General features: G+C 30.5%; 1 protein-coding gene across 1 annotated transcript; it reads right to left on the bottom strand.

Moving 5' to 3' along the window:
* On the bottom strand, nucleotides 1-26,598 carry LOC126743088 (CLIP domain-containing serine protease HP8-like). The gene is made up of 7 exons (XM_050450038.1): nucleotides 26,336-26,598; nucleotides 25,946-26,182; nucleotides 9,649-9,774; nucleotides 9,487-9,595; nucleotides 9,229-9,434; nucleotides 452-585; nucleotides 1-396 (listed from the first exon to the last, which is right to left on the bottom strand). The coding sequence occupies exons 1-7, from the start codon at nucleotides 26,397-26,399 to the stop codon at nucleotides 91-93; spliced, it is 1,182 nt and encodes a 393-aa protein (XP_050305995.1). The 5' UTR covers nucleotides 26,400-26,598; the 3' UTR covers nucleotides 1-90.

Below are 26,598 nucleotides of genomic sequence, written 5' to 3'. Positions count from 1 at the left end.
CTTTCTATAAGACTTTTATTCATCACACGCGCACCATACAACTTAAACATCCGGAACCTCACTGTTTTCTCTCGAAAAACAACTTACTACTCATGCCCTAAGTTTATCAACGATCCAGGGCACGTAATTCGAAACCTTAGTGTAAATCCCCGGCCAGTTTTGCATACCGCAAGGGGACGGGCCGAAGGACACCACCCCGACCGAATACCAATTCAAGGACGGTATCCCGTCACCAGACGGATCCGGAGCGACATTCTGGATCATCAAAGGACCTCCGCTGTCTCCCCTACAGGAATCCTTGTTCTTTTTACCGCCGGCGCACAGTTGACCGCTCCCTAGACGCACGTTCGCTTGACTGTACGTTCTGGTGCACACGTCGTCTGGATTCACCGGGACCTAATGGATACGGACACTGGAATCAACGGGAACTAAATCGGGCGGACACGCTTACCGCTAGTTTCAACTTGATGTTGCTCTCGGATCGGTTCTCGGTTTTACCCCAGCCGGCTACGATGAGGTTCTGGCTTACGTAAGATTTCGTGAGGAGTGTCGGTGTTTTTGGGATACAGATGGGCCGCACGTATGCTGCAATATGAGTTCCAGTTATTAGATGCGTAATAATAATAATTATTAACCAATCAAAAGTAAATCCGGTTATTGTTGGAGACGGAAGTTGTTTGTGTAGGGTACTAAGCCTTTATCTGATAAGCACAGAGAATTAAGAGTAAGATCTTTATACTATCTTAAGAAAGATTGGGACGAAGTCGAAATATTTCCATTAAATCTAAGTAATATAGACAACTGCTATTTTCAAATGATGAAAGCAACAACATATTATCCAGATAGCACCGTTTGTCCAATGGACATCCAAAATTAGTTCAATTATTCAGTATGTTCAAGTATAAAGAATGAATATTCATTGGACAGCTAGTTTTGGACATCCAATAGATTCAATAACCAAAGTATGCACTTATGTTTTTGCACCGGTTATATAAGATTTCTCGACTAGAAAATTCAACAAATTCATAATTTTCACATATAGTCTATAATTGTTAGTGTTGTTTTTGTTCTGTATTGGAGCTAAACGTACAGCAGTGTATTCTAAATGCCTAAAATGATAAATGTAAAAAAAGCGTTTTTAGTTATTAGAGTACGATTTTATGATTAGTGAACCTCGATTGAATCTGTAGTCCATTCTTTACCAGAGGTCAAATAATAGTTACTTATCTATATATTAGTTACAATATCAAAAAACTAAGGGAAACATTTCTTTAACATATTGTAAATGTTCAGGCACTTAAAATGCTTAACTAATTTATGTGTAAAAATAAAAGAAGATATCTCTTTAACGTAATCCGAAGAATTTTCCCTTATTTTTTTATCTTAAACATACGTGAAGCAAATTAATATCAATTTAATTCATGTTTACAATATATTGTCTACGTCTCAATTTTAATTCTTAAAAGCTATATATTTTTTGAATTTTTTAAATATTATTCCTTCCAGGCACTGCAGTGAGGAAATATCAATATGTTTATTATTAGTGTATGTATTTTAATATTTTTTTTCCGCAGTTGCTTGAAAAACTCTTGAAGTAGCCAAGAAATCATTAATTACAACATTTTAGTCACTAGAAATCAAGTTATTTGATAGTCAATAAAAGTCAAATTATTTTTTTTCTTCCAGGCACTCCAGTGCGAAAAATATCAATATCTTGATTTCTAGTGTGTGGATTTCAATAATTTTTTCAGTATTTCCTTAAAGGACCCTTGTAGTATCTTAAAAATTGATAAATACAACAATTTAGCCACTAGAGATTAAGATATTCGATAGTCAATAAAAGTCAAAATATTTTATTTTTTCCAGGCACTCCAGTGAGAAAAATATCAATATCTTGATTTCTAGTGTGTGGATTTCAATAATTTTTTCAGTATTTCCTTAAAAGACCCTTGTAGTATTTTAAAAATTAATAAATACAACATTTTAGCGACTAGAAATAAAGATATTCGATGATCAATAAAAGTCAAATTATTTTTTTTCTTCCAGGCACTCCAGTGAGAAAAATATTAATATCTTGATTTCTAGTGCGTGGATTTCAATAATTTTTCCAATATTGGTTTAAAGGGCCCCTGTCGTATCCGAAAAATTAATAAATACAACTTATTATCAACCATCACCATAATTGTATTGAATTTTCCACAAAAATTTATACAATTAACTATAGGACATTATATCGTGGTCGTACAAGCAAATCCCTTTAAGTCCACTTTTTGACGAACTTGAGTTTTTCGTACCACTAAGTCCGCGCGATGATTTCTCATCAAGTCAACAATCATTTAAATCCATTTTCCCCATACTTTAAAAGATATAGGCCACATGTATTTGCCTAAGTCCAAAATATTTTAATTTTGAACAAAAAAAATCAGTTATGTGCACTTAAGCGATTTTTATTGGGAGCATGAGACAAGTTTAAACAGGAAAAAACCTGTAAGTCCATTTAAGTAAATATTTACGCGTACTTGTGTTATTTTATTTGCCGGCAGTTTACATTATTTTGTTGTTTGTGGCGGTTGGTCAGTATGTCTTCCAGAGGGAAAAAACTTGTGTTTATGGCGTGTAATAATACACTAAACCAGAGAAGTAGTAGTGATGAAAACTCTTTTAGTTATAATAGAATAATAGGCTCTAACGTGTCCAGGTTTTATGAAAGGGTTGGGGAACATCGCGATGCTACACCGAAAGGTAAGTAGATAGAACTTCTTAAATTTTGGATATTTAGAGTTAAAATGCATTTTACAGTTACAGCAAATTATTATCTGTTTCATTTTTATTAGATTTTTATTCGCTAGTTTTAAACTGTGTAGGGACTTCAGTTTTTTTTCTGTTTGTGGTATTCGTAGGTAAATGGACTTAAGTTTGTCTTCCTGTTTGTGGTACTAGTAGCTTAACGGACTTAAGTTTTTTTCTAAATTTTAGATAAAAATATAGAAATTGAAAGAGGGTCAGAGATGGGAAATTTAAATGTATCAGAACCGTCTGTTGATCACGTGTCTCAGCATTCCTTCAATGAAGACGATTTAGCCTTAATTGAAGATAGTGATGACTCGATCCTAGATCCAGACTTTAATGAAACAGATGATTCAAATGACGGTAAGATTTTTAGTTGTCACAGAAAAATTAGAAAATGCCTTAATTGCCTTACTTCTATTTTTTTGTAGAGCTTGGAAATGACACACAGCTTAAAAGATGGAAAGAAAGTCAACCTAAAAAGTGGAAAAGAGCTGTGGCGAAAAAAGAAGAAGCGAGGGACTTGATTATGTGACTAACAACAAACAGCGGCCAGCCAAGAAACCTCAAGCCATTAACTGTGAAAAGTGTCGTTTTAAATGTCAGACAAAATTTTTAGAAGAGGAAAGGCAAACTTTGTGTTTAACGTATTGGAGAATGAATAATTTTACACGGCAAAAAAAGATTTTATTCTTGCAAATGTCACAAGCTCTTCTCCAGAGAGAAGAAGACAGAGAAATGAAATTAAGGCTCCTAGAAGTAATTCTAAACAGTACTATTTTACAAAAGATAAAAACAAACTAAGAGTTTGTCAGGCATTTTTTTTGAAAACTCTTAATATAAGTGCTGATGTTGTAAAAAATTCATTTTGTTATAAAGGCTCTTCTGGCGTCTATGTCGGTGAAGACAGACGTGGCAAATCGGTACCCAAGAACAAAACCAGGCCAGAACTTCTTGCCGATGTAGAAAGGCGCATTTAAAGTTAGTTTTCCGACCGTACCATCCCATTATTCCCGAAAGTCAACTTAAAAGGAATACTTGGACAGCAAATTATCAATAGCTAAGATGTACAACCTTTATGAGGAAAAATGTAAAACAGAAAAAAAAGAAGATGTATCGTTCATAACGTATAAAAGGTATTTTGGTTCCAAATTTAATTTATCTTTTTTTCACCCTAAAAAAGACCTTTTTCAAACTTGTGAAAAACATAAGACAGGCGATGAGAGTCAGACCGATATTGAAAAATTTGAAAGACATGAAAGTCGTAAAAGGGATTGCTACTCTGCCAAATAAAAGGACAAAATATGCGCTCTTAACGACCCGACATTTATTTCAGCAACTTTTGATTTGCAGTCAGTCCTTTAAATACCCTGCTCCGACGTAAGTCCCATGTACTACTCAAGAAAACTATGTGTTTTCAACCTTACTATTTATAACTCGGCCCCTCCAAATGATGCCAACTGTTATTGCTGGACTGAGATTAACGGAAAAAGAGGAAGTTCAGAAATAGGCACTTGTTTGTTTGAATATTTAACACACCTGCCTCTGCATGTAAATCGGGTGTCACTCTGGTACGATACATGTGGAGGACAGAACCGCAACCAACATGTTGCAGCTTTACTGCTTTATTTAGTGCAGGTTACGCACCTTCAAGTAATTCAACATAATTTTATGGAAAGTGGGCATTCCTACATGGAGGTGGACTCCATGCATAGCTCAATTGAACATGCAAAGAAATATGTACCAGTTTACACAATTCAAGATTGGCTTAATATTTTTAGACTCGCCAGATCAAACAGAAAAAAAAACAAAAAAAGTCAACCATACAATGTCCAAGAATTAAAATTTAATGACTTCTATGATCTAAAGGCTTTGTCTGTAAAAATACTTCGAAATAAGAGTAAAGATACAGAAGGAAACACAGTCAATTGGTTACTAATCAAATCATTACGTTACTCAAAAGACAAGCCAAGCATAATTGAATTTAAATACATGCATTCTGACCCTTATAAGTATATTAATGTTTTTGGAAGGGGGAAAACCCCAACTTTTCCGAAGGTCTTAAAACCATTATACAGCAAGCAACTGCCAATCACTGAAAAGAAGAAAGAGGATCTTCTAAAACTGTGCCATAACAATATAATTCCGGCCGAATTCCATGGATGGTACAATTCTTTGCCAACATCCACAAATGCACCAGAACACTTGGTCGAATCAGATAGTAGTGATGATGACGATGATTTACCATTAATCACTTATGTCCAACAAAATAAATAAATTTATCAGAAAAAAAAATTAAGTCCAAGCTGTATGTAAAAAACGTAAAATTAAAAAAAAAACTTAGATGATATAGGTGTTTTACTGATAAATTATCATTAAAAAAAAACTAACAAATCATGTCTACAGCTTTAAAATATCACATATTCAAAAATAACTTTTACAGGCAAATTAAAATCTTTTTTTCCATTTTTCTCACAATTCACTTTTATGGACTTATACGGTTTTGCTTGTACGCCCACGATATAGGGTCATTATTTCAATTTTCTAGGTAACATATTTTATAGCGTCTCCTTATTATATATTCTGAAACGATTATTTAAATTCCCTTGAGTCTCTTTTTTAGACATTTAAATCAGTTTAAGTACCTAGAATTACTATTAAGTAACAGTGAGCTTAAGAGCCTGGAATGGCCTTATTTTTTTATACATTCCAGGAATTTTTTATGTCATTCAAACCTTTAATGGAAAATTGAAGTCTATTCCAGGCATTTGACTTGTCTATGCATCTAAAGTAATTTTGTGTATCTTTTAGGCAATTAAAGGCATTTTTATATGTGTCCAGGCAAACACAGTCCTTTTTTACATGTTCCATGTATATAGAGTCATTTTTCATATATTCCAGGCATTTGAACTTAGTTTTTTATTGATACCGGGTATCTATACAAATTTTGTGCGTCTTTCAGGCATTTAAAGGCATTTTTATACGTGTCCAGGCCAGCACAGTTCTTTTTTACATGTTCCCTGTATTAAGAGTAATTTTTCATCTATTCCATTCATATTGTAATTGTCATTGAAACTTGTAATTCTATTCCAGGCATTTCAACTTAGTTTTTTATAGATCTGAGGTATCTAGACTAATTTTGTGTGTCTTCCAGGCATTTAAAGGCATTTTTGAACGAGTACCAGATATACGCAGTCCTTTTTTACACTTTCCAGGTATCTAAGAGTCACGTTTTCTATATTTCTAGGTATTTTGTATATCTTTTAAGTTATTGAGAAAAATGTTAATATCTTCATTTTTGGTGTATGCATTTTAGTAAGTTTTTCAAAAAGTGCTAAAAGAGCCCCTGGAGTATCCTAGAAAAATCAATAATTGCAGCATTATAGTCATTAGAAATCAAGATATTCGATAGTCAATAAAAGTCAAATAATTTTTTTTCTTCCAGGCACTCCACTGAGAAAAATATCAATATCTTGATTTCTAGTGCGAGGATTTCAATAATTTTTTCAGTATTGGCTTAAAGGGCCCTTGTCGTATCCGAAAAATCAATAAATACAACTTATTATCAACCATCACCATAATTGTATTGAATTTTCCACAAAAATTTATACAATTAACTATAGGACATTATATAGGGTCATTATTTCAATTTTCTAGGTAAGATATTTTATAGCGTCTCCTTATTATATATTCTGAAACGATTATTTAAATTCCCTTGAGTCTCTTTTTCAGACATTTAAATCAGTTTAAGTACCTAGAGTTACTATTAAGTAACAGTGAGCTTAAGAGCCTGGAATAGCCTTATTTTTTATATACACCAGGAATTTTTTATGTCATTCAAACCTTTAATGGAAAATTGAAGTCTATTCCAGGCATTTGAGTTGTCTATACATCTAAAGTAATTTTGTGTATCTTTCAGGCAATTAAAGGCATTTTTATATGTGCCCAGGCAAACGCGGTCTTTTTTTACATGTTCCATGTATTAAGAGTCATTTTTCATATATTCCAGGCATTTTGTATGTCATTCATACTTGTAAGAAAACTTTGAATTCTACTCCAGGTATTTGAACTTAGTTTTCTATAGCTCCGGGGTGTCTAGACTAAGTTTGTGTATCTTCCAGGCATTTTTGAACGTGTATAAGACATACGCAGTCCGTTTTTACATGTTCCATGTATTTAGAGTAATTTTTTATATATTCCAGGCATTTGAAGTTAGTTTCTTATAGATCCGGGGTATCTAGACTAATTTTGTGTGTCTTTCAGGCATTTAACGGCATTTTTATAAGTGTCCAGACAAACGCAGTTTTTTTTTTACAAGTTCCATGTATATAGAGGCATTTTTCATATATTCCAGGCATTTGAAGTTAGTTTCTTATAGATGCAGGGTATCTACACTAATTTTGTGTGTCTTCCAGGCATTTAAAGGCATTTTTGAAAGAGTACCAGATATACGCAGTCCTTTTTTACATGTTCCATGTATATAGAGTCATTTATCATATATTCCAGGCATTTGAACTTAGTTTTTTATAGATCGCGGGTATCTAGACTAATTTTGTGTATGTTCCAGGTATTTAACGGCATTTTTATAAGTGTCCAGATAAACGCAGTCTTTTTTTACATGTTCCATGTATTTAGAGTAATTTTTTATATATTCCAGGCATTTGAAGCCAGTTTCTTATAGATCCGGGGTATCTAGACTAATTTTGTGTTTCTTCCAGACATTTAAAGGCATTTTTGAACATGTATAAGATAGACGCAGTCCGTTTTTACACGTTCCAGGTATTTGGGAGTTACATTTTTTACATCCCAAGTCATTTAAGTTATTGAGAAAAATATTAATATTTTCATTTTAGTATTTTTTTTTTAACAAATGCTAAAAGAGCCCTTGGAGTATAAATTAATAATTACAACATTTTAGTCACTATAAATTTTACTTTCCAATACTTTATTTACTTTCCAATAGGAGACCAATAATTTTATTGGTTCCAGGCACTCCACTGATAAAAATATCAATATCTTGATTTCTACTGTATGGATTTCAATAATTTTTACAGTAGTTGCATTTAGAGACCTTAAATTATCCAAAAAATCAATAGTCACCACGTTTTAGTCACTAAAGATTAAGATATTCAGTAGCTAATAAGAGTCAAATTATTTGAATTCTTCCAGGCACTCCATTGCGTAAAACACCAATATCTTGATTTTTAGTGTATGGATTTTAATAATTTTTTCAGTTATTGCTTAAAAAGTTCTTGAAGTATCCTAGGAATCAATAAATACAACATTTTAGTAACTAGAAATCCAGATATTTACTTTCCAATAAGAGATTAATAATTTTATTTCATCAAGGCACTCCACTGAGAAAAATATGAAAATCTTGATTTCTACTGTATGGATTTCAATAATTTTTTCAGTAGTTGCTTGAAGAGCCCTCGAAATATTTTAGAAATCAATAATAAGAATATTTTAGTCACTAAAAATCAAGATATTCAGTTATTAGTAAGAGACAAATTATTTGATTTCTTCCAGGCACTCCAGTTCAAAAAATATCAATATCTTGAATTTTAGTGTATGGATTTCAATAATTTTTTCAGTAGTTGCTTAAAGAGCTCTTGAAATATTTTAGAAATCAAAAAATTTTAGTCACTAGAAAAGCCCTAGATATATAATAGAAATCAATAATTATAATATTTTAGTCACTAGAGATCAAGATATTCGATAGTCAATAAAAGTCAAAATATTTTATTTCTTCCAGGTACTCCACTGAGAAAAATATCAAAATCTTGATTTCTACTGTACGGATTTCAATAATTTTTTCAGTAGTTGCTTGAAGAGCCCTTGAAATATCCCAGAAATCAATAATTAGAATATTTTAGTCACTAGAAATCAAGATATTTAGTCGCCAATAAGAGTCAAATTATTTGAATTCTTCCAGGCACTCCATTGCACAAAACACCAATATCTTGATTTCTAATGTACAGATTTCGATAATTTTTTCAGTTGTTGCTTAAGAAGCTCTCGGAAAATCCTAGAAATCAATAAATACAATATTTAAGTCACTAGAAAGCAAGATACTTTTTTTTCCAATAAGAGACTAATAATTTTATTTGTTCCAGGCACTTCACTAAAAAAATATCAATATCTTGATTTCTACTGTATCGATTTCAATAATTTTTTCAGTAGTTGCTTGAAGAGACCTTAAATTATTCGAGAAATCAATAATGTCAACATTTCAACCACTAGAAATCAAGATATTCAGTTGCCAATAAGAATCAAATTATTTTATTTCTCCCAGACACTCCGCTCATAAAAATATCAATATCTTGAGTTCTAGCGTATGGATTTCAATAATTTTTTCAGTATTCGCTTAAAAAATCCTTGGAGAATCCTAGCGAAAAAAAAATTACAACATTTTAGCCACAATAATAATCCTTTTTTTACCTGTATATGCAACATTCCTACTTAACCTCAACAGTGCGATATCGTGGTACTGATTGGTATCCAGCGGGTTGTACCGTTCATGAGCGATCGTCTCTTCGACAGGCACATCCACCGCAGGAGGTGCGCATATGGTCTGATTGGTATTTTTAATTTCCTCACAATCCTCTTCGGTTTCAGTGTTGTACTCCCCAAGACGCACGCTCACACTAAAAAAAAATTGATTATTTTCAGTCTGGAAAGTGAGGAAACATGAGTTACATTTTCCAAGTGGGAGGGAGGTCTTTGCCTTTCAGACAATGCGCGGCAGTGAGGATGTACCTCGGGTTGATCAGGACTCCTCCGCAATAAAATCCTCTCTGGCCGTTACCTGGAAGGTTAAAATGTAAGGGAGGTTTTACGTGGGGTTGGAATAGGTGGTACCTTTTTGGTATTGGACCAGGACCATCCAAGGGAACTCGTCTATCCCAGCAGTTTCGCCGCCGTAAATGCGATTGTTGGTACCTTGGAGCCCGCACTCGTCAATGTTCGGCAATAAGCTCGTGTCAACTATGGACAAATGATAATTCGATTTTATACTATGCATTTCATGACTGTACAACCCTTTTGGTATAATTTTTTTCTTAATTACACCAAACTAATTATTTATCGGATCTTTGTCCGGAAATTCTTGTTTTAGTTTATGGGGTGTAATTAGATGGTATTTAATTGGGCCGGCCACGCCCACTTTTTCACTGGAAAGGGTGACGATGGCGACACGTTACATGGATAATGCATGCTGGTTTAAATGAGTTACCGGGGAGTGTTAAAAGGTTATGTAATTTAATTTATAAATTAAAAGTTATATATACAGGATATAATAAGTGTGTGGGCTTGGTAAGGCAGAGTACTTCTAAAGTTATACAGAAAAAAAACGTTTTTTTTAAATCTGTATTTAAAGAGATTTTTTGAAATTATGAAAATCGTGATTACAGCCCTGCACTTTTTTTTTAAATTTCTACACTTATTAAATAAGAAAATATCATGGGACGCCCATGGTGACTCCGCCTTTTCGGTCGTAGTAGGCGTGACCGTTCAGTGGCGTTTCGAATTTTTTTTAATTCAGATTTTTTCAATTTCAAAATGACAATTAATTGAGCATTTAACTGTACATGATTGGTTCTCCAAGAAATATAATGTGTTAAACAAAGAGAGACTTTTTTTTAAAAAACTGCAGTTGATGATGACCGCCAAAAGCCGTTGGATTGACATCAGATTGACGTAATGGCATAGGCGCACTTTAAGTAATTTATTTTAAATTATTATTTATTTTTTTTTAAATTATTGTTATTGGCATAAGTCTCTCTTTCTCTAACACATTAGACCCTTTTATAGCCTAAATAAATTATTCTTCAATGAAAAAAGCCGCCCATCACGCTACAGACGAAAGACAGACTTATGACAATATCAATGTGTAAGATAAAGACGGATATATCTGGAAATGTCTTTTCTTTAAAGGAAAGATATATCGTAAATCTTATTGACGTGGATTCAAAAACTCTTGAAATAAATTAAATAAAAATGCAGGGGCGTATTTAAGGAAATAAAGTTGACAATGTCCGTGCATATCCGAAACGTCGAATTTTATTTATTTATTTACTTCATATTTAAAAGACAAAGACAATTAATTTTAAAAATTAAAAAAAAATACAGTACGCCCCTGAATGGTTACGCCCTTCACGACATTGTCGGCCAATCAGAATAACATAAAGGCGAAGCAACCCCATAGGCGTTCCAAGAATTTTAGTAATTTATCATCTTATATATTATTTTAAATAAAATCAGTGAGTTAGAGAAAGACGGACTTATAGCAACAAAAATGGGTAAAATAAAGATGAGCTTCTTTAAATCTGTCTTTCTCTAAGAATCGTTCCTAGCCTAAATAAATTATTTGTAAATAAAAAAAAATCTTGGGACGCCCATGACACTATAGACAAGAGATAAGAAAAAGACAGACTAATGACAATATTAATGTGTAAGACAAAGACGTATATATCTAAACATGTATTTTCTTCGAAAACAAAAGGTAAATATTATTGACACGGTTTGTATGGGATTCAAAAACTCAAAAAAAAAAAAAGTACAAAGCGTAAAATTTAAAAAATCTTGTACGCCCCTGAATGGTTACGCCCTTCACGACATTGTCGGCCAATCAGAATCAGAAACCCCATAGGCGTTCCAAGAATTTTAGTAGTTTATCATCTTATATATTATTTGAAAATCAGTTTGTTAGAGAAAGACGGACTTATGGCAACAACAATGGGTAAAACAAAGATGAGTTTAGATAGAAGATTTTAAAATTACTTCTTAAGGAAGTTTTATTATTAACTTTGTGCCCATGTTTATTTTATTAATTCTTTAAATCTGTCTTTCTCTAACACATCAGAATCTGAATCAAGAATTTGTATATTTAAAAAAAATCTTGGGACGACCATCACACTTTAGACAAGAGATAAGAAAAAGACAGACTAATGGCAATATCAATGTGTAAGACAAAGACGTATATATCAAAACATGTATTTTTTCTTCAAAAAATAAGGTAAATATTATTGACGCGGCTTGTATGGAATTCAAAAAAAAAACATACAGAGTGTAAAATTTAAAAAATCTTGTACGCCCCTGAATGGTTACGCCTTTCATAATATTGACGGCTAATCAGAATAAGGTAAAGGCGGAGCCACCATGGGCGTCCCAAGAGTGTTAGAGAGAGACCGATTTATGTTCACAGTAATGAGTAAAACAAAGAAGGACTTATGTAGAAAATTCTAAGAGTCTACTTTTCAGAGATATTTTTATCACATTAGAACCTTTAATAGCGTTATTAAATTAAATTATTTGTAGATAAAAAAAAGCCTTGGGACACCCATGACACTACAGACAAAAGACAAGAGAGAGACATACTGATGGTAATGTCAATGTGTAAGACAAAGAGGCATATATTCGAAAATGTATTTTCTTCAAAAAAAAGTGTAAATGCTTGTATGGAGTACAAATTAAATAAAAATGCAGGGGCGTATTTAAAAAAAATAAATTTGTTAATTTCAAAAATTAAAAAAATCTATTACGCCACTGCACGCAGTTACCACCTTTAAGGGTATAACGTGGGCGAATATAGAGAAAGACAGACTTACGTCAATAACAACAAGTAAAATACAGAGGAATTTATTTCACATTTCAGCAATTTTATCAGTTCAAAATGTCAAAAACGTCAAAATCAGCCTTAAGGTGCCTTCACCAAAATATCAAGAATCCTCTCAAATCAGTTGAAATTTAATTGCAACATAACAGGATCTCCCTGCTCTCCCTCCATCCATAATCGATCCAATGATGTGCCAGTTCCTTACAATTAAAAAAGATAAACTTTTAAAGTTTACTTAAACAAACTTATATCGATTACATTTAAAAAAAAACGAACATATATGGGTCAAACGTCTCAATGACTTTATCAATCAACCCCGGTAAACCGAACTCGACCAGCCATATAAATACCATGAAAAACCCATTGGAACTTCATTAAAAAGACACTCAATCATGTCTCAGCTACAGCTTCTGTACGTACCGAGTAAAATCCTCCTCGGTACGGCCATATGGCCGAAAACTAATCCCAGTTTCAGCTACAGACTGCGAAACTGGTTTACCCGACTGAACTTAATCCTGTTGACTATTTGTCTCACGTATAACGCGGCCGGTTATCGCGGCGACGTAATCAAATTTTCGGAGAGTCTGTTCATGATGTTCTCTGTACTGAACAGCCTGGTGAAAACCGAAATGATCTGTTTTAACGGCGACAGACTCCTAAGACTGTTGGGGATGCTACAGAAGCGGAATTTTCAACAGGCCGAACTGGATTATGCCGAGGTGTTTCGGCATTATCACGGAATAGTGAAGAGGTTCACGATGGTTTATTTGGCCATTGTGAATTCGACTATTGTCTTATTTATCTTACATCCTGGTAAGGTGTTTTTGGGGGGGGATATTTCTGGATTTATCCTGTGATATATGCAGAGCGTGGTCTGTAACAGTTTAAGGTAATTTTTTTATTGAGACGCCCCTGGTGGCTCCGCCTTCGCGTCATTCTTATTGGCCGTGGATGTTTATATTATATTAGTATGGGCGTCACCATTCAGTGGCGTGTTGAGTTTCTTTTAGGGAACTGATATTTTTAAAATAAAATAATTCATTTTAGGTATTTTTAGGAGTTTTTGGGAATAGAAACACGTATGTTTAAAGTAACATTTTATTTTAAGTGCGAAAAATTCTCAAAAGTGAAGAAATCTAAGGCATAAGAACTATGAGTTATATTTTACTTTTCCAGAGAATTTGTATTCCTTCCAGGCATTTCAAAAAGAAATTCCTGGATGATCTGCAAAAAAAAATAAATGAACCTTCTCACAAAAAAATAATTTCAATAAAATGAACCTAAACGGTCTGGAATGGCTATAAAAAAAATTTATTTGACTTTTCCAAATATGAATTAAACGTTAAGGTTAATGATCATAACTTAACTGACACAGTCAAACGCTTTAGGCAGATCTCCATATGCTGTTTCCGGATACTTATTGCCCTGTAAGTAGGATTCTGTGGACTGCAAGAAGTTCCTGTAATGGTCCCCCTAGTAAGACTTAATACCTTTTATAAGTGATGACATTGCTAGGACTGTTTAGGAAGGAAATACACTAGTATTTAATTAATCTATTGAAGAATTTGTATTTATATAGTAGAAAAACGAATAGAACTAGAAAGAAGGAAAATAGTGGAAGCATTCCTGCTTAAAGGTCTGTATTATTAATCCTCCGTTTCTGGATAACTGGAAAGCGACAATTGGGAGGAAATAGGACAATCTGGAAAGCAGGTTAGGCTTGTAAGAATATAAAAAAATTATTAATTCTTCTTAAATTTTCTTGGAATTTTTTAATCCATTTTTTGACAATATAATATTTTGAAAATAAGTCCTCGAACGCCCATGGCGGTCCCTCCTACACGTCGCTCTGATTGGCTGTCGATATAGGGCGTGACCGTTCAGTGGCGTACTGGATTTTAGAAAATAAATGAAAATTTCTTTTTCCAAATATAATTTTTTGATAAAATTGAAAATGCGATGTTTTAGCCTTGGGTGATTATCATCAACTTTTTTTCCTGTAAGTTTTATTTATTTACTTTTTTGATATATAAGCAATGAAGCATTAATATTAATTTTTCTTCCTTGTCTTACACATTAATATAGCAATACATTTATTTTTCTTTAACACACAAATGCAGTTAAATTAATTACTCACATGTTTTAAGAAAAAGACCTGGGACGCCCATGACAGCCCCGCCTTTAGGTCGTTCTGATTTGTTGGAAAAATCGTGATGGGCGTGACCATTCAGTGGCGTACTGGATTTTGGAAAATAAATAAAAACTTTTCTTCTAAATACAATTTTTAAAAAAAATCTAAAATGCGACATTTCGGCTTTAGGTGGTCATCATCAATTTTTTTTTTTAATATACTCCTGTACTTTTTATTTTATTTTTTTTGATATATAAGCAATGAAGCATTAATATTAATTTTTTATCCTCGTCTTACACATTATTATAGCCATAAATTTATTTTTCTTTAACACACAAATGCAATTTAATTAAGTACTCACATGTTTTAAGAAAATGACATGGGACGCCCATGACAGCCCCGCCTTTAGGTCGTTCTGATTTGTTGGAAAAATCGTGATGGGCGTGACCGTTCAGTGGCGTACTGGATTTTAAAGAATAAATAAAAAAATCTTCTAAATATAATTTTTTTAAAAATTCTAAAATGCGACATTTCGGCTTTAGGTGGTTATCATCAATTTTTTTTTTAATATACTCCTGTACTTTTTATTTTATTTTTTTTTGATATATAAGCAATGAAGCATTAATATTAATTTTTCTTCCTCGTCTTACACATTATAGCCATAAATTTATTTTTCTTTAACACACAAATGCAATTTAATTAATTACTCACATGTTTTAAGAAATCGACATGGGACGCCCATGACAGCCCCGCCTTTAGGTCGTTCTGATTTGTTGGAAAAATCGTGATGGGCGTGACCGTTCAGTGGCGTACTGTATTTTAATTACGTAATCAAAATTTGTCTTCTAAATTTCATGGAATTTAAAATGCGAATTTCGGTTTGGCAGATTATCATCATTAATTAATTTTTTTTTTTTTAAATATGCCCTTGTAATTTTAATTTGATTTTTCTTGAGAGTTATTTAAATATACATGGAAGCAACATTCTGTAATATATTTTTTCTTTCTCTGACCCATTGATTGCCATCAGCTTGTCTTTTTCTGACACACTAGATATTTTTTGTGAGAAATTTTTATTTCTTTGGAATTACATAAATGAAATTTTGTCCTTTAAAAGGTTTGAAACTAACATTTGAAAATTATGCAGAGTACTTGTAATAAAATGAGAATTTACCTCAAATGCTTAAGAGACTAGAAAAATTATGTCTAATGCCAGGGAATTAATTTATATCCTTAAAAAGTAAAAAAAAATATATGGAAAATGCCTGGAGGAAAATGGAAAAACGAAAGATGCCTAAAAGATATATACAATTATTTATTATACCTGGAAGACATAAAAAATACTTCCAGGCACCTGGAAAATTTGAAAACTTACTTCAGATTAGAGATATAATATGCTTGGAATATTTAAAGGTATGACCGAATTTGACTGTGTTAGAGCAAGGCAGACTTATGCCCATAACAGTGCAAATTTTTTTTTACTTAGAAAATGCCGCAGTTTGAAAAAAATCCAAAAAAATCAAGGATTTCCTTGAAGTCATTTTCCAGAAATTTATTATGTGTTTCTCTCAGACAGTGAAAAAAACAATTTTTTTCATACGATTCCTAAATACCTTCATGATCATTCTAAAGATAATCTAGCAAAAGTAGAATACTTTAAAAAAAGGTCTAAAAACAGCTTCAGACTACGCTCTAACAGAGTCTAGCTTATCTAGCTTATCTATACAATCGACACATATCCAGGGACAAATCCAGAAGCATTTCACCAAAATCTTCACTTGTTTACGAAAGTTTCTACTCAAAATTCCGTTTTTTTTTTAGTGATGGGTAGTAAGGCCTTACCAATGGACTTTCCCCATTTCAATAACGGCACTTATCACATACCATTTTTCATTTTCGAGTCGTTTTCTTTGGCTTTAGCGGCTTACCAGAACGTCGGTGCCGATCTTTTGGTTAATGTGGTGATCCTAATGGCGGCCATCCAGTTAAGGATCCTAAACCGGAAACTGATCGATTCCCATGAAAATGTTAAAAAGTCTGGACATGGAGACGCAGCAATTTTATCATACTTGAACGACTGTTGCGTTCATTACAGCGATATCGAGGAGTATAAGAGTTTTATCACTCAGGAATCTTTTCGTTGTTAAACAAGTGTTTTTTTTTCAGTTACGTTAAATGCATAATTGAGGTGTTCACGGTGCATATTTCGATGCAATTGGGAGCGAGCGTGGTGGCCATTTGCAATTCCGGAATTATGATTTTAACGGTAGAATTTTCGCATTTTGGGGTCCGGTTTAATGAAAAATTAATTTTAGGCAAAAGCTAATTCTGTTGAAGTGCTTTCTTTGGCCTACTACTTTATAGGCATGATAACCGAGTTATGGATGTACTGCTGGTTTGGCAACCAAGTTCTTGTAGAGGTAACTAACATGACAACGTTTCTGTTTAACGTATTAAACAAAATAGTGGTTTTTACAGTAATATGTTGTTAAATTTGACAACGTTGGTTAGCTAGATTTGTTATCGTTGGTTCAACATTAGTCCAGTGTTGCCACTTAATAAATGGGTTTCTTAGAGGGGTTTAACAACGCTGTATCAATGTAATTTCATTTATTTTAGGTATTTAGATTTTTTTAGTTTTGTTTTTTATTCCAGGCAGTTCATGATGTCATTTTTCCCATTTAAATGAAAAGTAATAACAAGTATTTGGACTCTATAAATATAAATAGTTTTGGCATATAATAAGGTGTAACTAAGTAATATTTTTAGAATATTTGATCTCTTCCAGGCACTCCAGGATTTAACGATAATATTATATATATAATATAGTATATTCTCAAAAATATGTTTTTTCTCTGCACCCTGTACTTATTTCAATAAACCATGAAAATTAGGTGTCTAATCAATTTAATTTAGGAAAATCTGTGTACAAATTTTTAAGTCTGTAGGTTTTTTAGATTTTGAATTATGACTATTTTCTCAATTTAAAAAAAAAATTACTTTCTTAAAAATATTTTTTCTCTCTAAATCTTGTACGTTTTTTGAAAATCACTTAAATAGGTATTCAATGAATTTAATTGAAGAATCTGTATACACATTTTCAAGTCTGTAGGTTTTCTGGTTTTTGCGTTATTGCCATTTTTTCGACTTTTATTTGAAAAAAAAATTTGACTATAAAATATTTTTTTTCTCTTAATCTTGTGCGTTTTTTGAAAATTGCTTATATAGGTGTCCAATGAATTTAATTAAGGAATCTGTGTACAAATTTTCAAGTCTGTAGGTTCTCTGGTTTTTGCGTTATTACCAGTTTCTCAATTTTTATTAAAACAAAAATATTATTTTTCTGTGCATCCTGTATATTTTTCAAAAAACGCAATAATTTGTATTTAATAAATTTAATTGAAGAATTTGTATACAAATTTTCAAGTCTGTAAGTTTTCTGGTTTTTGAGTTATGGTAATTTTCTCAATTTGTATTAAAAAAAAATATTTTCTCAAAAATATACCTATTTTCTCTACACTGTGTAAATTTTTCAAAAAACGCTGAAATAGGTATCTAATGAATTTAATTATAGAACCTGTGTATGAATTTTCAAGTATGTAGATTTTTTAAATTTTGAGTTACGACCATTTTCACAATTTTTAAAAAAGAAAATTTACTTTTTCAAAAATATTTTTTTCTCTGTATCCTGTATATTTATCAAAAAACACCAAAATAGGTATCCAATAAAGTTAATAGAAGAACATGTCTGCAAATTTTCAAGTCTGTAGTTTCTCTGGTTTTTGAGTTTTTCATTTCTTAGAAAAAAAAAAGACATTCTCATAAAAATTTCTCTGCCCCTTGTATGTTTTTCAAAAAAATGCGAAAATTGAATAATAAAGAAGGAATTATTATTTAAATAAATTTTTTATACAATTTTTATTTTTTATTATAACATTTATACAAAAATTTTTTTTTAGTATTTTTAATTTTTTAATTATAAATTGAGAGAAATTTGATAAACAATTTCAATTTTCGGGGAGACGTAAATCAATAATACTTTAATTTTTAGTTTTTTTTAGGCAGTTTATTTTTGAAAATCATAATTGGAAAATTGAATCTTCCTGGAAATTGTAATTATTTTTTTATCTTTATATTACAGTTTTCAAACAAACGTATATATTTTCTTTTTAGATTTTTGTTAAATATAAAAAAATAAATAAAGGTTTTTTCACGCAGTCGATTTTCGGAGAAAAAAATCTGGAAAATTAATTCATTCTTGAATTACATCTTTCTCAAAGATTAAATTATTTAAAACCAATTTTTTATATTATAGCATTTAAAGAAATATATATAAATATCTTCCAGGTCTTTAAATATGAAAAATATAAAAAAAAATTAAATAATGAACAAATTTCACATTCCAGGCAGATGTAACTTGATAATGATTTTATTTTCCAGAATTGTTTCGTTTTTTCCAGGGAGTAGATTTGATGAACTTTTATTACATTTTATTAATAATGTAAATGTATTTTATTAATAATACATTTTATTATATTTATTACATTTTTACATTTTTACATATTATATTTATTACATTATTTACATTTTATTAATAATGTAATGGGAGAGAGAAAGGAGTCAAAAATGATGAAGCAGTGAAGGGCTTCAATTTATGCTTAAAGTGGGCTGAAGAAAATCGAGTGCCATTGTATGATATTCTTGTTCTTCAAAGACTTAAAAAAATGGCTTTTATGAAAAACCAAGAAAAAGTAAAGCAAGCAAAAATTACAGATTTTTTTAATTAGCTTTATTATGTACCTACTACATAGCAAACATGTAATTTAGTTTATCTTTTTAATTTGTATGTTTTTCTCGTTTATCACATATTTGTAGGCAATTTTTTAGTTATATACATATAATATTATTCCCTAATAAAAAACATATATGTATGTAAAAAGACATCATGTTTCAGTAATCCGAATTTTTCGTTAATCCGGATCACCGTCGTTTTTATTAGTCCGGACTATCGAGGCTTTACGGTACTAGATCACATTTTCCTAGGAGTTGGAATTAATTTAATTATTTTTTATAAAATTTTTAATTTTATATTGTAACATTTAAATATTTTTTTTTTAAGGATATTCTTCTGAAGAAAAAATCTTGAAAAAATTAAAATGAAAAGAAAAAAAAATAATTTTTTTAATGCAAAAAAAATTTTAATAAAATTTAAACAAATAAAAACAGTATTTTCAATAAAAAAAAATCCCCGGACTGCCTGTATTTTCTAAAAGAAAAATACGTTTTCCTGAATCTGGAACATTTTTAAAATACATTTTTCAGTAAGTTTCCAGAAAATTAGTACAAAAATGTCAAAAAACAAGTTTTTTATTACGTAATTTCTACAGTACAAAAATCCAAGTTTCGTCCTTACAACGTTGTTAAGCTCCTGTAAAAAAAAATATCCTCTATTCTTTTTTACAGGATAATTTGAATGATTGATGAAGAATTGATTACCTTGTAAAAATTTGAATATTACATAAATTAATAATATAAAACAATAAAAATATTTCAAAATTATTTTTGAATTTTTGCGGAAAATGTAATTTTTATGAGGAATACTTTACTTTCCAGAAATGTTGCATTACTTCCAGGCAGTCTAAAAATGCTGAACTTTTCTGGATTTTTTCTAAAATTTGTCTTCAAATATAAAAAAGCAGAATTTAAAAAAAAATCGATAACTCAACAACCATACAATAATAACACACACAAAAAATTCAAACTCTTTCCTTATTATTACATTTCGACCCTACATTCTTCAACGTCAATTTGATGCTTAAGTACTACTCCGATAATAACAAATTATGCTAGTCTTAAAAGGCATTTCAAACACTTTAAAACTTACTATAATCTGAAAACCTTACTTAATCCTTACTAATTATAATAAAACTGGTACAAAAATACATGGAACAAAATTGAACAGTCAAGGACTAAGGAAAAAATTCACTAAAAAACTTCAAAAGCCTGGAATAAAACATTAAATTAGTCTAAATACCTGGAATAACCTAAAACGTCCCTATTAAACAACAGAGATTTTAATAATGTAATTTATGGATAATAACTGTTTTTTAGAGTGCAGAAGTGTTGACCTCGTGTTACTTAACCAAATGGTACGAGTACGGTACCGCCGTAAGGAAAACCTTATTTATGCTAATGGAGAGGTCCAAGAAGCCCTTACAGATCAAAGGGTTCAGATATGTTAGTTTGTCTTTTGTCACTTTTATAGCGGTAAGCTTATGAAAATCTTTGATTCTCGATTAACTCTCAATTTTTTAGATATTAAAATGGTCGTACTCGTATTTTGCCTTATTGAGGAATTACACCATGAAGGACAATAATTAATTTTAGGGATAAAAAAGTATTTTTTTTTTGTATTTCGGCAGCATTTAGTTCTCTCAAATGAGAATTTTTTCACGTAATCAAGATCATCAATTTCTAGAATGACTTCTAGATAAGGATTTTATTTTAATCAATTTTTTCAGCTTCAATTACACCTCACTCCTCACTTACAACCTTAATTGCCTTGACATTTTAATTTATTCTTTCTTAATTATGATCCTTACTTACATTATTGCAAGGACTCGTAGGTCTCAGGTTAAGATTTATGCAAAAAAGTAAATTTTTTGTTTCTTGACTTATTTATTAAAAATAAATGCTTTTGACATTGCAACAAATAAATTTCATTTTTCCTTTTACTCTCTCACGAAACTTTTTAAATGTTCCAACCTGCTTCAGTTAAAAAGAAAAACGTTAATTTTATAGGGCATGCAATTATCATTGCAAGTTACGTAGATTTAATTACGATAATAAATCACAATCTGCAAATTTTCTAAATAAATCTACTAAAGGAAGATTATAGGTACTCAGTATGGTCATAAGCTTGATTCCTTCTTAATTTTTTTGAGTGTTTAATTCACTTTTCTTCAATAAAGTTTATAGCAGTAATAGAGGCCTAAGCAATAGTAGCTGCTGACAATGAAGTTAAGGGTAGCTAAGAAAAATGCTGTTAGTGCTATTTTTGACAATCTTGTATTTAGACTCTTGATTACCTACTTATAAATATTTTTTTTTGTGATATTAAGGTGACCTAATTATTTTAGGTAAATAAATTACTTATTCGAGATACAGATTAATCCAGACATAACCTTGTGACTTATTCAATCTGAAATCCAGTAAATAAATGCAGGTCAAAAAGGTGCTAGGCCATTAAGGAGTAACCTTTACTTATTTTTTTAAACAAGCAATAAAGGTTGTATGGAAAAAGTCAAAAAAATTATGAAAAAGTCAATCAAAGTCCCCAATTCTGTCTTTTCTAATTCCCTGGAAAAGACAGAATACTAAAACCTTTTTGGTTTGTTAAGAGTGTTTTTTTTTTGTTCTATATGTTAGTCATATATTTTATTTTAAACAAATTGGACATTTCTCAAAATGCTCTTCTTACATCCTCAATAAAAAAGTAAAAACACTAACTTGGTCCTCGATGGTTATACGACCTATTAATGGTCCTCAGATCTCGTAGTTAAAATTTAGAAATAATTGTAAATGGTAAATTGGTAAATGGTAATTATATTAATTGTAATGGTAATGTAATGGACTACTCTGAAGAATAATGAAATCTAAATCGATGCACACAAATTTAGGATATGGGAATTCTTATTCCAGGAGACATTATTGACGAACGAATATCTAAATTTGTCATTGTCAAATTTTTTAAATTATTATATTATAAACTACTCCAAAGATGTTAATAGTGTTTTTTGAAAAAATGACTAAAATCGATGCATTATAAGATATTGGAATTCTTATTCCACGAGTGCCTTTAAGAAACAAATAAATTTGTCTATAATTGACAAATTATTACCCTGGATTCTTGTAGTCAAAAGTTAGAGGTTATTGATTTATGGACTACTCTGAAGACTATTTTGGTCTTTTTGCACTCGAAGTCAAGATATTGGAATTTTAATTCTAGGTGTGCCTGTAAGAAATAAAAGACTTTGTCTGCTTTTGAGAAATAAGTATCCTGAATTCTGGTAGATCAAAGGTAAAAATTATTGATTTTTGGACTAGTCTAAGGACTCTATTAGTCTTTTTTAAAGAAATTACTAAAATCTATGCACTATAATTCAAGATATTGGAATTCTTATTCCAGGAGTGCCTGTAAGAAACAAAAAACTTTGTCTCTTATTGACAAATGAATATCTTGGGTTCTCTTCGTCCAAATTTAAAAATTACTGATTTTTGGACTAATTTAATGACTTTTGTAGTCCTTTATGAATAAATGATTAAGATCCATGCACTACAAGTCAAGATATTGGAATTTTTATTACAGGAGTGCCTATAAGAGGTAAGAGACTTGATCTTTCATTGACAAATGAATATCTTAAATTCTCGTAATTAAAATTTAAAAATTATTAATTAATGGAATACTCTGATGGCTTCTTTAGACTTTTTTTAATAAATGATTAAAATCAATTCACTATAAGTCAAGATATTGGAATTTTTCTTCCAGGAGTGCCTGTAAGAAACAAATAAATTTGTCTATAATTGACAAATTATTATCCTGGATTCTTGTAGTCAAAAGATAGAAATTAGTGAACTATGGACTTTTCTGAAGACTTTTTTAGTCTTTTTTAAAAAAATTATTAAAATCCATGCACTCGAAATCAAGATATTGGAATTTTTATTCTATAGGGGTGCCTGTAAGAAACAAAAGACTTGAAGAACTCAAGATATTGGTACTTTCATTCTAGGGGCGCCTGTAAGAAATAAAAGACTTTGTCTGCTTTTGAGAATCAAGTATCCTGCATTTCTGTAGTCCAAAGTTATAAATTATTAATTTTTAGACTAGTGTAAGGACTCTATTAGTATTTTTTGAAGAAATTACTAAAATCGATCGATTATAAGTCAAGATATTGGAAGTCTTATTCCATGAGTGCCTATAAGAAACAAATAAATTTGTCTATAATTGACAAATTATTATCCTGGATTCTTGTAGTCAAACGATAGAAATTAATGATCTATGGACTATTCTGAAGACTTTTTTAGTCTTTTAAAAAAAAAATATTAAAATCTAAGCACCCAAACTTAAGATATTGGAATTCTTATTCCAGGGGTGCCTGTAAGAGGCAAAAAACTTGACCTTTTATTAATAAATGAATAACTTTAATTCTCGTAATTAAAATTTAAAAATTATTGATTTATGGAATACTCTGACGCCTTCCTTAGTCTTTTTTTAATAAATGATCAAAATCAATTCACTATAAGTCAAGATATTTGAAATCTTATTCCAGGAGTGCCTGTAAGAAACAAAAAAGTTTGTCTGTTATTGACAAATGAATATCTTGAGTTCTCATAGTCAAAATTTAGAAATTATTTATTAAATAAACTATTTTAACCTTTTTTCGACTAAAATCGATGCACTAAAATCAAAATATTGGTATTCTTATTCCAGGATGCCCGTTTTTGTCTATTAAAGTGTTTTTTTCTTGTTTTATATGCTAATACGCGCTTAATTATATTTAATTCAGACTCATAAATTTTCTATAAAAAAATAAATGAGCAATTTCTCCAACACAAAACGCACGTCCCTATTTACCAGTGAAACGTTAAAAACCATTCATTTAAATCCTCACACATAGCAGATGATGGTTTGAAACTGAATTTTTTTAGACAAATATTTATTTTTAATGTATATTTATTAAGTGAATAATTGCTCAAATGCTAATAGCTAGAATGCACGTATTTGTTACAGCTGTCAATTAATAATAAAAAAATTAATTACGATTTTTTTTTCATTCAAAAACCTCTGTATAGATTTGATTTTTGTTAGTAGTTTGAGCTGTGAATGAGCGATTTCTTAATGAATAACTATTCAATTTTATTTCACATTCACTTTTTTAATCCCTGAAGTTTTTTTTAATTATTCATTCAAACGCTTTTTGAAAATACCACAGAAGAAATTATATAAATTTTTTTAAATGAATATATATTTAATCATGCGTGGACACTATTTGAGGACAGATACACACAGATTGAACTTCTTAGTCCATTTTAAATTGAATATTTTTTAATGAATATTTATTTATTTTAAAATTCTTGTGAGTAAGCTAATACCCATAAAACTCCTTCATTTATTAGACCTCCAAGCTACGAATAAATTGTAAGGTAACTTTTACATATTTTAATGAATATTTATTCAGTCGAAATTGTAATGTAATGTTTGTAAATTTAAGTACTGATCTTTTAATTAATTTCATTCCTTAGGAAATTAATTAATCTTTTTTTAAACGAATAATTATTCATTCAAAAGTTCTCAAGAAGCAGAAATAACGAAATTATTTCTTCTAAAGCTGCTAAACTTATTAGTCTAATCTAATAAACTCTATTAAATAAATTTCTTAATAAATAATTATTTAATTAAGAGCTGAGTATTTACTCACTTTTTTAATCCCTGAACTTATTCGGAATAGCACGAAACCACATACATACGAAATTATTTGTTCAAATGCTGCCAATAGGAATTTTGTTAATGAATAGTTATTCAATCATAAATCGAATAAGTATAACTCATTTACCTTTTTTGAATGCTTCATTAGAATTATTCTTAATGAATATTTATTTATTCATGTGCTAAACAAATGCACATAGTTTACTTTTTGTTTAATTACTAAAGATCCATTACGAAAAAGTATCTGGAATTGAAGGAATAAAAGGAAAGTTTTAACGAATATTTATTTAAATAAAATAAGCCATTTGTTATGGAGTTTGCTTTTGCTTTTTTGAATGAATATTTATTCAGTAAAAATTAGTAGCTTGTAAAAAAGAGTCTAAATTTCTTTGACTAAATATTTATTCATTTAAAGTCTACTTCACAGTTTTTCTTTGACGCTTCTTTAAAAAGCTGCTAATGAGTAAAACGTAATTTTATTTAATGAATATTTTATTCAATCGAGAGCTAATATGAACCAATAAATAGTAAAGTTAGTGTTAATTATTCGGTAATTTTTACGAAATATTTATTGAATTAATTATTGAATAAATGCTCAATTGAATAATATATAATAAGTAATGTTTCATTAATGAACTCATTCATTTATTTATTCAAAAACTGCTGAAAGCCGTTAGTTATTTAAAAATTAGTAAATTAATAATTTTTTAACGAATATTTATTTATTCAAATACAGTTTTTGCTTGAAAGTTGAATGAATAACCTATGATAAAATTTAATGAATATATATATACTCTTTTGAAAAGCTGCTAATGAGTAAAATATAATTTTATTTAATGAATATTTTATTCAATCAAGAGCTAATATGAACCAATAAATAGTAATGTTAGTGTAGTGTCAAAAACCTCACTAAAAAAACACTAACCTGTTCCTCGAGGATTATACGACTCAGTAGTGGTGGTGGTAGTAGTCGGTAAAGGTCCCGAAGGACAACAAACCTTCGGTGTATGTCCCTCGAAACCGCACTGGGACCTCCTGAGCAGATCTGCCGTGGAGGAGGTCAGCGGTCTCTGTTTGAGGAGCTCATAAAGCGGCTCACAGTTGAGGAGGTTTATGCATTCTCCCTGCTGTCTATACGGGGTTGTACAGAAGTCACCCGGTTCTAAAACAAACGTCAAATTAAGGAGGTTTATATGGCCTGAATATTCAAATGATCTCATTAAACCCAGAATTCCCACGGTTTTTCCATAATCCTTTATAGCTTTGTGACTATAGAAGCATTTAATTGCGAGGGTTTTTCCGTAAACGTACTTACGACAATGAGAAAAACCTGCGAAAGACACCAAACTGATCGCCACCAACAAAAATCGATTCTTCATGGCACTTTTTGAGAAATTCCTTAATATACTTAGCACACAAAACTAACAGCGGTCTTACGATCTGTTGCACTAGAACATTGAAACCATCGAATTAATTAATTAATTTATTTATTGACCCGCTTTAGTTGATAAACTTTAAGGTTTTCTGCTTTTCGACTAAGAAGCGAATAACAAAAGTGACCGCCGATAATATGAACAA

Source organism: Anthonomus grandis, chromosome 12 (assembly GCF_022605725.1).
Source record: "Anthonomus grandis grandis chromosome 12, icAntGran1.3, whole genome shotgun sequence".
Taxonomy (NCBI): Eukaryota; Metazoa; Arthropoda; class Insecta; order Coleoptera; family Curculionidae; genus Anthonomus; species Anthonomus grandis.
This window is presented reverse-complemented; position numbering and strand designations above follow the sequence as displayed.

Excerpts from the sequence above, each read along its gene's own strand:
- LOC126743088 (XM_050450038.1), bottom strand. The coding sequence starts at position 26,399 with ATGAAGAATCGATTTTTGTTGGTGGCGATCAGTTTGGTGTCTTTCGCA. Across the intron at positions 586-9,228 it reads TAGGAATGTTGCATATACAG|CATACGTGCGGCCCATCTGT; the intron begins GTAAAAAAAGGA and ends CTCATATTGCAG. Across the intron at positions 397-451 it reads ACATCAAGTTGAAACTAGCG|GTCCCGGTGAATCCAGACGA; the intron begins GTAAGCGTGTCC and ends CGTATCCATTAG.